The sequence below is a fragment of the Euleptes europaea genome, chromosome 6 (assembly GCF_029931775.1).
Source record: "Euleptes europaea isolate rEulEur1 chromosome 6, rEulEur1.hap1, whole genome shotgun sequence".
Taxonomy (NCBI): domain Eukaryota; kingdom Metazoa; phylum Chordata; class Lepidosauria; order Squamata; family Sphaerodactylidae; genus Euleptes; species Euleptes europaea.
This window is the reverse complement of record NC_079317.1, coordinates 4165803-4178422: the sequence shown is the minus strand read 5'-3', so window position 1 is coordinate 4178422 and position 12620 is coordinate 4165803. Positions and strand designations below refer to the sequence as shown.

The window sequence follows — 12620 nt, the reverse complement described above, 5'->3', positions numbered from 1 at the left end:
GAATGGAGTGGGTGCAGAGGAGAGCGACGAGGATGATCAGGGGCCTGGAGACCAAGCCCTACGAGGAAAGGCTGAGGGAGTTGGGAAGGTTTAGTCTGGAGAAGAGGAGATTGAGGAGGGACATGATTACTGTCTTTAAGTATTTGAAAGGCTGTCACTTAGAGGAGGGCAGGGAGCTGTTTCTGTTGGCAGCAGAGGATAGGACTCTTGGGGAGGGGCTGTGGCTCAGAGGTAGAGCATTTGCTTGGCAAGCAGAAGGTCCCAGGTTCAATCCCCGGCATCTCCAGTTAAAGGGACTAGGCAAGTAGTTGATGAGAAAGACCTCTTTGCCTGAGACGTTGGAGAGCCACTGCCAGGCTGAGTAGACACTACTGACTTTGATGGACCAAAGGTCTGATTCAGTAGAAGGCAGCTTCATGTGTTTGTGTGTGTGTGTGTGTGTGTGTGACTTGCATGAATGGGTTTAAAGTGCGGTAGGAAAGGTGCTGGCTGGATATTAGGAAAAGGTTTTTTACAGTAAGAGTTGTTTGACAGTGGAATCAGCTCCCTAGGGAGGTGGTGAGCTCCCCGTCACTGGCAGTCTTTATGTAGAGGCTGGACAAGCACTTGTCAGGGATGCTCTAGGGTGATAGTACACTGATCAGGGGTTGGACTAGATGGCCTCTATGGACCCTTCCAACTCTATAATTCTGTTTCAGGAGAATAGCTGTGTTGGTCTGCAGTAGAGGAGCTGGATTCGAGTCCAGAGGCACTGCAGAGACCAACAAGGCTTTCAAAGTATAAAATTTTACAGTCAAAGTTCCCTGGTATCTGATGAAGGGAGCTTTGACTCTTGAAAGCTCATAGCCTGAAAATCTTGTTGGTGCTACTGGACTTGAATCTGGTTCTTTTAGTAAGTAAAGTGTTTTTCCGTCTAATTGTTTCCTGCAGCAGTCACATGACAATGGTTCACAGTTATTCCCATTTTCAGAAGGGGAGTTGAGGCACAGAGTAACTCTCTGGAGCTGCTCAGTGTGATCATGTCCCAGGCTGCATATATACTCTATTTAAATGTCTCTCTCTCTCTCTGTGTGTGTGTATATACACACAGACACACACACTTCACAGACTGTTCTGCTTCCTCCACCATGTAGTTTTTCGAGGGGAAAGAGCTGCGTCTGAAGCAGGAGTACTTTGTGGTAGCTGCTACCCTGCAGGACATCATCCGGCGGTTCAAAGCCTCCAAATTTGGGAGTACGGAAAGCGTCCGGACGGCTTTCGATTCTTTTCCTGATCAGGTAACTTCTTATGGGGTTGGGGTTGTGTGTCCAGAAAGGGCTGCGATACCCAGCCTGGCACCTGGTGATAGGCTTCCTGGTGCCTTCTTCCCAATTCTTCCTCCGCTCTGCCCTTACCTGGTCCCTTTTAACTTTCCCTTCTCTTTGCTCTCCTTCACCCTGGCCATCCTCCCAGCGTGGTGTAGTGGTTAAGAGCAGTAGTTTGGAGCGGTGGACTCTGATTTGGTGAACTGGGTTGGTTTCCCCACTCTTCCACATGAAGCCAGCTGGGTGATCTTGGGCTAGTCACAGCTCTCTTAGAGGTCTCTCAGCCCCACCTACCTGTTGCGGGGAGGGGAAGGGAAGGTGATTATAAGCCAGTTTGATTCTGCCTTAAGTGGTAGAGAAAGTCGGCATATGGAAACCAACTCTTCTTCTTTCCTAAGCTTTCACCTGTCCCATTTGTTCTTTCCCCTCTTAAGTCTCTGTCCTTCACTCCTACCCCACACCACTGCTCCGTCTGGCTTTGAGGTGTGCTAAAGGCCCAGCCTAGGCCAACATCATTAGAGCTTGGAAGCCAAAGCAGTGTTGGCCGCTAGGATGGGAGACCAGCAAGGAAAACGGGGGTGGCTGTGTGGAGGCAGGCAATGGCAAACCAGCTCTGCTCACCTGGAATATTGTGTGCAGTTCTGGAGGCCTCACTTCAAAAAGATTGTAGACAGACTGGAGCGGGTGCAGCGGAGAGTGACGCGGATGATCAGGGGCCTGGATGCCAAGCCCTAGGAGGAAAGGCTGAGGGAGTTGGGAATGTTGAGTCTGGAGAAGAGGAGGTTGAGGGTGGGGGGTCATGATTGCTCTCTTGAAGTATTTGAAGGGCTGTCGCTGAGAGGAGGGCAGGGAGCTGTTCCTGTTGGCAGCAGAGGACAGGACTCGCAAGAATGGGTTTAAATTGCGGGCGGAAAGGTACCAGCTGGATATTAGGGGGGAAAGTTTTTACAGTTTAAGTTTTTAGTTTAAGAGTAGTTCATCAGTGAAATTGGCTGCCTAGGGAGGTGGTGAGCTCCCCCCTCACTGGCAGTCTTCAAGCAGCGGCTAGACAAACACTTGTCAGGGATGCTCTAGGCTGATCCTGCATTAAGCAGGGGGTTGGACTAGATGGCCTCTGTGGACCCTTCCGACTCTATAATTCTTCGTCTTGCCTTGAAAACCTCTTGGTCCTGGGGTTGCAACAAGTTGGTTGTGACTTGATGGCACAATATTATTGTTGTTAAAAGTGAGGGAAAGAGAGGGGAAGGTTGTGGTGATAGCTATATGATTGGGTGGGGAGGAGAGAGAAAAGCCAGCTTCCCAGACGTCTGGGCAGTATCTCCACCTCCTTGGGTGCCTGAGCTGGAGATTGGCTGCATTTGCCTTTCTTAGGGGTGCATGAAAGGACTTTGCCACAATAACTGCTTCACTGCCAGCAGGAAGGAAGGGGGAAACATAGAAACAATGAGCTGAAAGGGACCTCAAGGGCCATCTAATTAAACCCCCTTCACAATGCAGGAAATTCACAACAACCTTCTCCTCCACCCCCCACTCCCCCTGCTCTATGCCCAGAGGAAGGCAAAACACCTCCAGGATCCCTGGGCCAGTCTGGCCTGGAGGAAAATTCCTTCCTTACCCCAAAGTGGCAATCAACATTGCCCTGGGAATGGGACAGGAAGCAAATGTGAGAAGAACTGGAAAAGGAGAATGGGGTATTTGCATTCCATTCCCCCAGTTTCAGCCAGGGAAATTCCTCCTGTGTTGGGGTAGAGAGAGTTGCTAGCCCCCATGGGTCATTCCTCTTTGTTGTCCTCCCTGGATTCGAAGTCAGCCCCAAGGGTTCTGGATCACACCTGGGGGTCCTTCTCCTCTTTGCACAGTTACTTTCTTTGCTTGCTCTTCCCACAGGTCGCGATCCAGCTGAATGACACCCACCCTGCGCTGGCTATTCCAGAACTGATGAGGGTATTCTTGGACATCGAAAGGCTTCCGTGGACGAAGGTCGGTGTGTTTTCCAGGAAGGCTTTGCTTGCAGAGCTCCGGGTTACAAAATCGCCCACAGCCTGCTGCTTTTTGCCAGCCCTTCCTTTAGAGTCAAGCCTGGGTTGCAAGCAGGGTTGCCAACCTCCAGGGGCGGGCTGGGGATCCCCTGGAAGTAGAACTGATCTGCAAATGACAGGGATCAGTTCCCCTGGACAAAACGGCTGCTTTGGAGAGTGGGCTGTATGGTAAAACTGTGCATATCAATAATGCCAATTTTTTTTAAAGCCTGAAAAATACCTTTTCAGTATTTTTCAGTTTTTGCTATTTTTACCTTTTAAAAATAGCTTTTAAAAATACCTTTTAAAAAGGCAGCAAAAAATTGCCCAAATATTGCTGCCATTTTCCACTCCCTTCCCTCCTCACTTACCTGTGGCTCTGAGAGGAGGAAGACAGGGGTGTTCCTTTAGAAAGGAACACCCCTGCCTTCCTATCCAAGCAGTTTTTTTTTGGTATTTTCAGGGTTCAGGTTTATTAACCCGAAAATTTCTGAAAAATCCAGCTTATGCGGGAGGGAGAATGGGTGTGGGGAAAAAAACCCGAAGTAAGCACAGGACTGGCTTTTGATTTGGGATCGAGGCAGACTTTAAACTCGGGGTAAAACAGCATCCTGAAAATTGGGGGGAGGGGAGCGCGAGGGAAAAGCGAGGTGACTTCTGAAAGTTGGAAAATACATGCATAATTAAAACAAAGCCCCGAAGTAGTCAGGGGGGTGACCGCAGCAGGAACAACCCGTGTATAAAAGGCCACTGACAGGTCTGGAAAAGCCGCGCCTGGGTTGGATCAAGCTGCAGGAACCTTTGAGAAGCATCCCACGTTGTCAAGGAGTTGCAGAATGGCTCCACCTGCTGGCTAGGTGGTGGAAGTAATTTGAGATGCAAATTTACTCCCACGTGGAAGTTTGCACATGACTCCCCATTCCTCTTCCATAGGGGTCCCAGACCTTTTTGAGCCTGCGGGCACATTTGGAATTCTGACACATTGCAGTGAGCGCGGCAACAAAACGGCTGCCGCAAAAATGGTTGCCGCAGGAGGCGGAGCCAGCCACAAATTCATTGCCACCGCTTAACTTCAGTAGCACACTGTAGATCCTTGAACTGTGGTGGCAGCTGCTGCAAAGGAACAATTAAAAAAAAAAATTGCACAGCCAATCAAATCTCTAGTAGTCTATTAAAAGCCTTGTTAGGCAAAAGCCCTACCTGGCCCCAACCACTTCCTAAAAACACTTGGCAGGTGCCAGAAAAGGTGTTCGCTGGCGTGATAGCACTCACAGGTACTATATTGGGTCCCCTGCCATAAATCTATGCCCTGCATCCAATTATTTTGGTGTGGATGGGCAGGTTGTCTTCTTTTTAAGAGCCTGAGAATGAATCGGCCACAGGTTGCTGGCTGGAGAAAGTGCATGCTTGAAGAGAACAGGAAACTGGGGAGAACCATCCTCTTGTTACGGCCTCGCTCTGAGGCTTTCGTCCTCTCTACTTTCAGGAAACCCTTTTGCGTATCACCTTGTCCATCACGAGGCAGTGTTGGGGGTTCTGGGGGCGCTCGTGAGCCACTGGCCGAGTCAGCAAAGAGTTGCAAGTCAAATAAGAGTGCCTCCGTAGAATTCAGTCCTCTGTGGATGGGGTGGAGAAGGTGAAGAAGAAGAAGAGTTGGTTTTTATATGCCGACTTTCTGTGCCACTTGAGGGAGAATCAAACTGGCTTACAATCTCCTTCCCTCCCCCACAAAAGACACCCTGTGAGGCAGGTGGGGCTGAGAGAGCTGTGACTAGCCCACGGTCACCCAGCTGGTTTCGTGCGCAGGAGTGGGGAAACAAATCCAGTTCACTTCCAGTTAGAAGTGGAAGGCAAATTTTCCATGGAGGCTTGTTCCTTATTGCTGCTAACGTAGTAGCCTGCAAATTGTTCAGGTCCTTATTGGAAACTTTACCTTTGTGTCCGTCCCCGGTTTTTGGTGAAAGCCAGCGTGGTGTAGTGGTTAAGAGTGGTGGTTTGGAGCGGTGGACTCTAATCTGGAGAACTGGGTTTGATTCCCCACTCCTCCGCATGAATGGTGGAGGCATATCTGGTGAACTGGATTTCTTTCTCCGCTCCTACACACGAAGCCTGCTGGGTGACCTTGGGCTAGTCACAGCTCTCTTAGAGCTCTCTCAAGCCCCACCTACCTTACAGAGTGTCTGTTGTGGGGAGGGGAAAGTAAGGTGATTGTAAGCCAGTTTTATTCTTCCTTAAGTGGTAGAGAAAATCGGCATATAAAAACCAACTCTTCTTCTTCTTCTATCAAGAGCAGGGCCTTCTTTGTGGCGACACCTTATTTGTGGCAGCTCCTCCCCATATCCTTTTGACTGGAACCTATCACATTTTAATCCCACCCTTCCTTCACAGCTTGCCCTTCCATTTTATCCTCTCAACAGCCCTGCGGAGTAGGCTAGGCTGAGAGAGAGAGCAGTTGTACCACATGGGGACTACCCTACTGTCGCCCCTCGGCTCTCTTCCCTTCCTGTCACTGCTTTCTCCGCTTGCCCCACTAACTTTCTGTTCCTTCAACGCCAGGCCTGGGACATCACCACACGCACCTTCGCATACACAAACCACACCGTCCTCCCCGAAGCTCTTGAGCGCTGGCCGGTCGACCTGGTGGAGAAGCTTCTCCCGAGACATCTGCAGATCATCTATGAAATAAACCAGCGGCACCTGGATGTAAGTAAGGCTTCCACAGAGAGGCTCCGTTTTTGATAGGGAAGCCGAGAATTGCTGTTATCCTCCACCAGGCATATGGTTGAGGCAGCGACGGTTTCAGTCTTGCTAGCCTCCCTTCCCTTCCTCCTTTCCCCCTTTCCTTTTATTTGCTGGATGTATTGGTTTATTTTGTTGGATTATATTTATCTTTTATATCTGTTTTTGTTGGCTCCTGCTAGGGTTTAGTGTGGTGTAGTGGTTAAGAACAGCAGACTCTAATCTGGAGAACTGGGTTCAAGTCTCCACTCCCACATGAAGCCTGCTGGGTGACCTTGGGCCAGTCACAGTTCTCTCCGGACTCTCTCAGCCCCACCTACCTCACAAGGTGCCTGTTGTGGGGAGGGGAAGGGAAGGTGATTCTAAGCCCCTTTGAGACTCTTAAGGTAGAGGAAAAGTGGGGTATAAAAACCAACTCTTCTCCTCCTCCTCCTCCTCCTCCTTCAGTCACACTGTGAAGATTCTTGTGCTGTGGTAGCAGCTGCTGCCAAACCACTGTTTTAAAAAATCTGCAAAGCCAATCAGGATCCTTGCTGGACAAAAGCCCTGTCTGGCCCCACGCACTTTCTGAAAATACGTGGCGGGCACCATAGCACCCTGGGCACCACGTTGGGGACCCCTGCAGTAGCCCGTACCAAGCCAGCTGGACGAATAGTTTGCTTTGCTGTGAGGCAGCTTCATACATATTGTTTGGCAAGCCAAAAAATCACAATTATGGTGTAGTAGAAAGACTTCCTGTAACCATATGAATATTTGTCACTTGAATGCATTCGGTAGTGTTGCTTTTTCTGCCCCTCCCTGGGGACCCTATTTGGCTGGAAAGGCGGCAGGTAAATTTTTCATAGAATCATAGAGTTGGAAGGGACCACCAGGGTCATCTAGTCCTACCCCCTGCACAATGCAGGAAATTCACAACTACTTCCCCCACACACACACCCAGTGACCCCTACTCCATGCCCAGAAGATGGCCCAGATGCTCTCCCTCTCATGATCTGTCTAAGGTCATAGAATCAGCATTGCTCTCAGATGGCCTTCTAGCTTCTTCTTTAAAACCTCCAGGGAAGGAGAGCTTACCACCTCCCAATGAAGCCTGTTCCACTGAGGAACCGCTCTAACTGTTAGAAAATTCTTCCTAATGTCTAGACGGAAACCATTTGATTTAATTTCAACCCGTTGGTTCTGGTCCGACCTTCTGGGGCAACAGAAAACAACTCGGCACCATCCTCCATATGGCAGCCCTTCAAGTACTTGAAGATGGTTGTCATATCCCCTCTTATAATAAATAAATAAATGTTGGCCATTCCAAGCCTTGGCTGGATGCATGTGAATTTCAGTGGCCGACGTCTTCCACAGCAGGCATGGCTGTCTGGGGTCCTCCAAACGGACTTGGTGACGCAGCCTTTCCTCTTTCTCCTCCCTGGCAGAGAATCTCGCTCATGTTTCCGAAGGACGTTGACCGCATCCGGCGGATGTCTCTGATCGAAGAAGAAGGGGTCAAGCGCATCAACATGGCCCATCTCTGCATCGTCGGCTCTCATGCCGTCAACGGGGTGGCAAAGATCCACTCAGATATCATCAGAACTCAAGTGTAAGCGATGTGTCTTGTTTGTGTACGGATGAGGCATGAGTGAGCAGGAGCGATTCGGGTATCCTGACCCGACGGTTCTGAGAAAATCAGAAACGAGAATCATGGGCGCTTTTTCACAGGGCCGGCTTTAGGAGCTGGGGGTAACCTTTGGACCGCGTTGAACCCATCATACTGAGCATGTGTAGAGTCCCTTTTGTTTCCACTTCTGGGAGATTATGGAAGAGGTCCTCTTTGTGGTTAAACTGGGTTGGAAATGATACACGCACATTGAGTCATATGGGCTGCATAGATGTCAGACGTAGAATTGCCTACTCAGGATGGGGAAATTCCTGGAAATTTGGGGGAGTAGCTTGGGGAAGGTGTTTGGGGGAGAGGAGGGAACTCAGCGAGGTATGATGTGATGGAGCCCACCCTGTCCAAAGCAGCCATTTTCTCCAGATAGATCATGATGGGTAGCTGTGTTAGTCTGTCACTAGCAGTAGAAAAGAGCACGAGTCCAGTAGCACCTTAAAGACTAACAACATTTCTAGCGGTGTATGAGCTGTCATGAGCTCATACCCTGCTAGAAATTTTGTTAGTCTTTAAGGTGCTACTGGACTCGTGCTCTTTTCTCCAGGGGAACTGATCTCTGTCATTTGAAGACCAGTTCTAATACCAGGAGGTCTCCAGGCCCCACCTGTAGGTGGGAAACACTAGTTGGATACCCTGGAGGGGAGCTGAGTTTTCCCAAGAAGCTTTTGTGTGACATGCCAGGAATTGTGGGAGGGAGGAAGACCAGCCTTCGGCAATAACTGGGCCAGGAGGGAAGGAAGTGTTCTTTGCCAACTCCGATTACAGTCTGAGCCAGAGAAGAACATGGGGGAAGCAGCCCTGGATGCTGAATATTTTAAATGTGGCAGCCTCTGATTTTGAACAGGGGGGGTTGTGATCTCTGCCTTATCCCTGCACCGCCAGCTTCTGTTAGCCCCATGAAGCCAGGAGACGGCTCAAAAGCTGGCGGCTGAGCCGTGCCCTTCGTCTTTCTGCGCCTCGCAGGTTCAAGGACTTTGCAGAGATTGAGCCCGAGAAGTTTCAGAACAAAACCAATGGCATCACTCCCCGGCGCTGGCTCCTCCTTTGCAACCCGGGACTGGCCGAGTTAATCGCGGAGGTAACCGAATATCCGTCAGCCTTGCAAAAAGGGTCTTGTGCATCGGTGGGCTTTGCTATGAGACAGATCGCTTTCTTTTATGATGCTGATCATAAGAAACACAAGAAAGGCCCTGCTGGATCAGACCAAGGTCCATCAAGTCCAGCAGTCTGTTCACTCAGTGGCCAACCAGGAGCCTCTAGGAAGCCCACAAACAAGACAACTGCAGCTACATTGTCCTGCCTGTGTTCCACAGCACCTAACAGAATAGGTATGCTCCTCTGATGCTAGTCATGATGCATACCTATTCTCTCTAGTATCAATTTTTACTAGTACCCATGGATAGCCCTGTCCTCTGTGGACAAGTCCACTCCCCTCTTCAAGCCTTCTGAGTTGGCAGCCATCACCACATCCTGGGGCAGGGAGTTCCTTCAAGTGATTCATGGGTGCGGTGGAGCACAGTCAGGACAATGCTGCTGCAGTCATCTTGTTTGTGGGCTTCCTAGGGGCACCTGGTTGGCCACTGTGTGAACAGACTGCTGGACTTGATGGGCCTTGGTCTGATCCAGCAGGGCCTTTCTTATGTTCTTATGGCCATGCACAGGGAGATTCTCTTCTCCCCTCTTTCCCTTCCTGACCGAATATTTATTGGAGGTGGGTGGTAGGCTGCTTAAATGAGTATTGCACATTTTTGTTGTATTTCAGAAAACCACAATCCTGTTAGGTCACAGCAGATGATGGGATACAGCATATGGGTACAGACTAAGGGAGATTATTTTATTTATCTGTTTATTTATTTGCATAGGTCTTTTTGGGTTCTCCAATGTGATAATATAATAGGATTTGATGGCCCGTGTGCTACAATTCTGTAATAGGATGTTAAAATATATACTTTGCTGCCTTTTTTCTGATGAACCCCGTGTTTCAGAAATGAACATTCAAGCATCACAATTTTGATTTTGGTGTCCATAGTTGACAGACACCATAGAACAGGGGTCTCTATCGTGGTACCTGCTGACACCTTTTCTGGCACCCGCCAATTGTTTTTAGGGAGTGGGTGGGGCCAGGTAGGGCTTTTGCCCAGCATGGCTTCTGATTGACTACTGGGGATTTGATTGTCAGTACAGATTTTTTAAAAGGCTGCTTTGGCAGCAGGATCTACGCTGTGTTATTGAAGTTAAGTTGTGGCAATGATTTTGTGGCTGGCTCCACCTCCTGCAGCAGCCATTTTGTCGCTGTGCCCACCGTTCCGCGTCAGAATTCCCAAATTCCAATCTCTGAGGACTTCGCAGCCATTCCTAGCGGCTATCCCAGGCAGGGTTCATGCCTTGCACGCTGCATGTGTCGTGACGTCTCCTTCCTCTTGCAGAAAATCGGCGAGGACTACGTGAAAGACCTCAGCCAGCTGACGAAGCTGCACAAGTTTGTGCACGATGAGATTTTCATCCGAGAAGTCTCCAAAGTGAAGCAGGTGAGAAGGGAGAGCTGGAGGGCAGCGCTGCGTTTCTCCTTGAAGGGGCACCGTGTTGCCGGCAGGAGGACGTTTGACTCCCTCACTTCTGATAAACCCGGAGGGCAGCTCTGTGCTGTGAAGGGTCTCTTCAAATACAATGGGGTTCCCCTTCAGGAACTTTGGTCTTTACTGTTCTCCGGAGGGTGGTGATGTTCAGCTCAGAAACTGCCGCACATCTGAGCATTGATGTCCTCATGCTTAAGTTGTGACTTTCCACGAGAGATCGTGAACTGCAGTCTTCTGAGGGTGCTCAGGAGGGCCAGCATGGTGTGGTGGTTAAGAGCGGCAGACTCTAATCTGGAGAACCTGGTTTGAATTCCCACTCCTCCACATGCAGCCTGCTAGGTGATCTTGGGCCGTTCACAGTTCTGAACTCTCCCAGCCCCACCTACCTCACAAGGTGCCTATTGTGGGGAGGGGAAGGGGAGGCCATTGTAAGCTGGCTTGAGACTCCTTAGAGGTAAAGAAAATCGGGGTATAAAAACCAACTCTTCTTCTACCTCTTCTTTCCCCTTCCTCCTCTGGTGGAACTTCTTAGGCCTGGTTCACTTTCCCTTTCACAAGAAAGCTGCCTTATACCGAACCAGACCCTGGGTCCATCAAGGTCAGTATTGTCTACTCAGACAGGCAGCAGCTCTCCGGGGTCTCAGGCAGAGGTCTTTCCCATCACCTATTAAAGGTAAAAGTAGTGCCCTGTGCAAGCACTGGGTCATTCCTGACCCATGGGGTGATGTCACATCCCTACGTTTACTAGGCAGACTTTGATAACGAGGTTGTTTGCCGTTGCCTTCCCCCAGTCTATATTTTACCCCCAGCAAGCTGGGCACTCATTTCGCCGACCTCGGAAGGATGAAAGGCTGAGTCAACCTTGAGTCGGCTACCTGAAACTGACTTCCATCGGGATCGAACTCAGGTCATGCGATACTGCAGAGCTTGGACTGCAGTACTGCAGCTGACTGCTCTGCGCCATGGGGCTCTTCCCATAGCTTGGTGGGTAGAGCATATTCCTTGAATGTACGAGGTCCTAGGGTCAATCCCTGTGTGAGGCAGGGCCCCCCAGAGGATTGCCATAGATCCCAACTGAGGCGGCCATATAGAGTTTCTGAGTCTGAGCTGTCTTCCCCCTCCGTAGCTGCCAGGGCATCTGTCAGGCTGGACTTACAGGCAGAAGGCACTTTTCCTCCTGGGTCTCTGCTCCCAGCCCTCCTTTTATCCCCTGACCTCTGTCGGCCCTTCCCCTAGTCCTCCCTGGCTCCTCTCCCAGGAAGCCATAAAAGGGCCTGTCTCCAGAGGGCCCTTCCCGGTCTCCACCCTTCCTGACCCGGTGTTGCCGCTCACCCGGCCGCCCTTCAGCTATCTGGTGATGAAGGGTGGGGCAAGGGGAAATGATGCAGGCTGGCTCAGCTTCCCCACAACTGGCTCTTCCCGAGGGGGCCTGCTGATCTCGGCAGCCCTGCCACTCTCCTTCCTCTGTTCCCCGGCGGTCATCTAGGAAAGGCTCGGCTCCGACTTAGAGATACCGACGGGGCCACAATATGCTGCTGTCCTTCCTGCGGCTTCCTCCCATCGTTCCCGCCGCTGCCTCCTCATGGCCAGTAAACTGTAGGGGAGCAAGGCCCAGGGTGGCCCATGGGTGCAGCATCCTGGGACAGCCTGGCATCTCCAGTAAGAATGATCTTAAGTAGCAAGACCTAGGTTCGAGAGAGCTGCTCTCTGTCTGGGTCAACAATGCTGGCCTACGCTAAAGGGACCCGCGGTCTCGGGAGAAGGAACAGTTTTGCTTTCATCTTGCCCTTGCCCCTGGTTTTGTCTGGGCTGGCTAGCCAAGCCTCCTTCCTTGGGAGTTCTCCAAGGCTGGCCACTGCTGGGGACACATTGGCCAAGGATGTTGCGTCTGGAGCAGCGGGTTCCTCTTTTAACGCCCACTTGCTCTTCCAGGAAAACAAGGTCAAGTTTGCCCAGTTCCTGGAGCGGGAATACAAGGTGAAGATCAACCCTGCCTCCATGTTCGATGTGCAGGTCAAGAGGATCCACGAGTACAAGCGGCAGCTGATGAACTGCCTCCACATCATCACCATGTACAACCGTAAGTCAGGGCCAGGCGCTGCCAAAACCTCCAGCAGTACGGCAGCCATGGCTGGTTCTTCTTTTGGAAGTCTCTGCCTTCTTTGAAGTCCAGGCTGACTTATGGAAAAATAAGGCAATACGTCCAATTAGAATCCTAGAGTTTGGAAGGGACCACCAGGGTCATCTAGTCCAACCCCCTGCACAATGCAGGAAATTCACAATTAACTCCCCCCCAACACCCCCGGTGACCCCTACTCCATGC

At 50.6% G+C, this 12620-nt stretch overlaps 1 protein-coding gene across 1 annotated transcript in view; it reads left to right on the top strand.

The window, feature by feature from the left end:
* Nucleotides 1-12620, top strand: part of PYGL (glycogen phosphorylase L) — a 43548-nt gene that overhangs the window by 23073 nt on the left and 7855 nt on the right. Inside the window, exons 8-14 of the mRNA XM_056852238.1 lie at nucleotides 1134-1277; nucleotides 3192-3284; nucleotides 5879-6025; nucleotides 7486-7649; nucleotides 8685-8799; nucleotides 10148-10249; nucleotides 12230-12377. Coding sequence (XP_056708216.1) covers nucleotides 1134-1277; nucleotides 3192-3284; nucleotides 5879-6025; nucleotides 7486-7649; nucleotides 8685-8799; nucleotides 10148-10249; nucleotides 12230-12377 — 913 coding nt within the window. The remainder of the gene's footprint in view (nucleotides 1-1133; nucleotides 1278-3191; nucleotides 3285-5878; nucleotides 6026-7485; nucleotides 7650-8684; nucleotides 8800-10147; nucleotides 10250-12229; nucleotides 12378-12620) is intronic.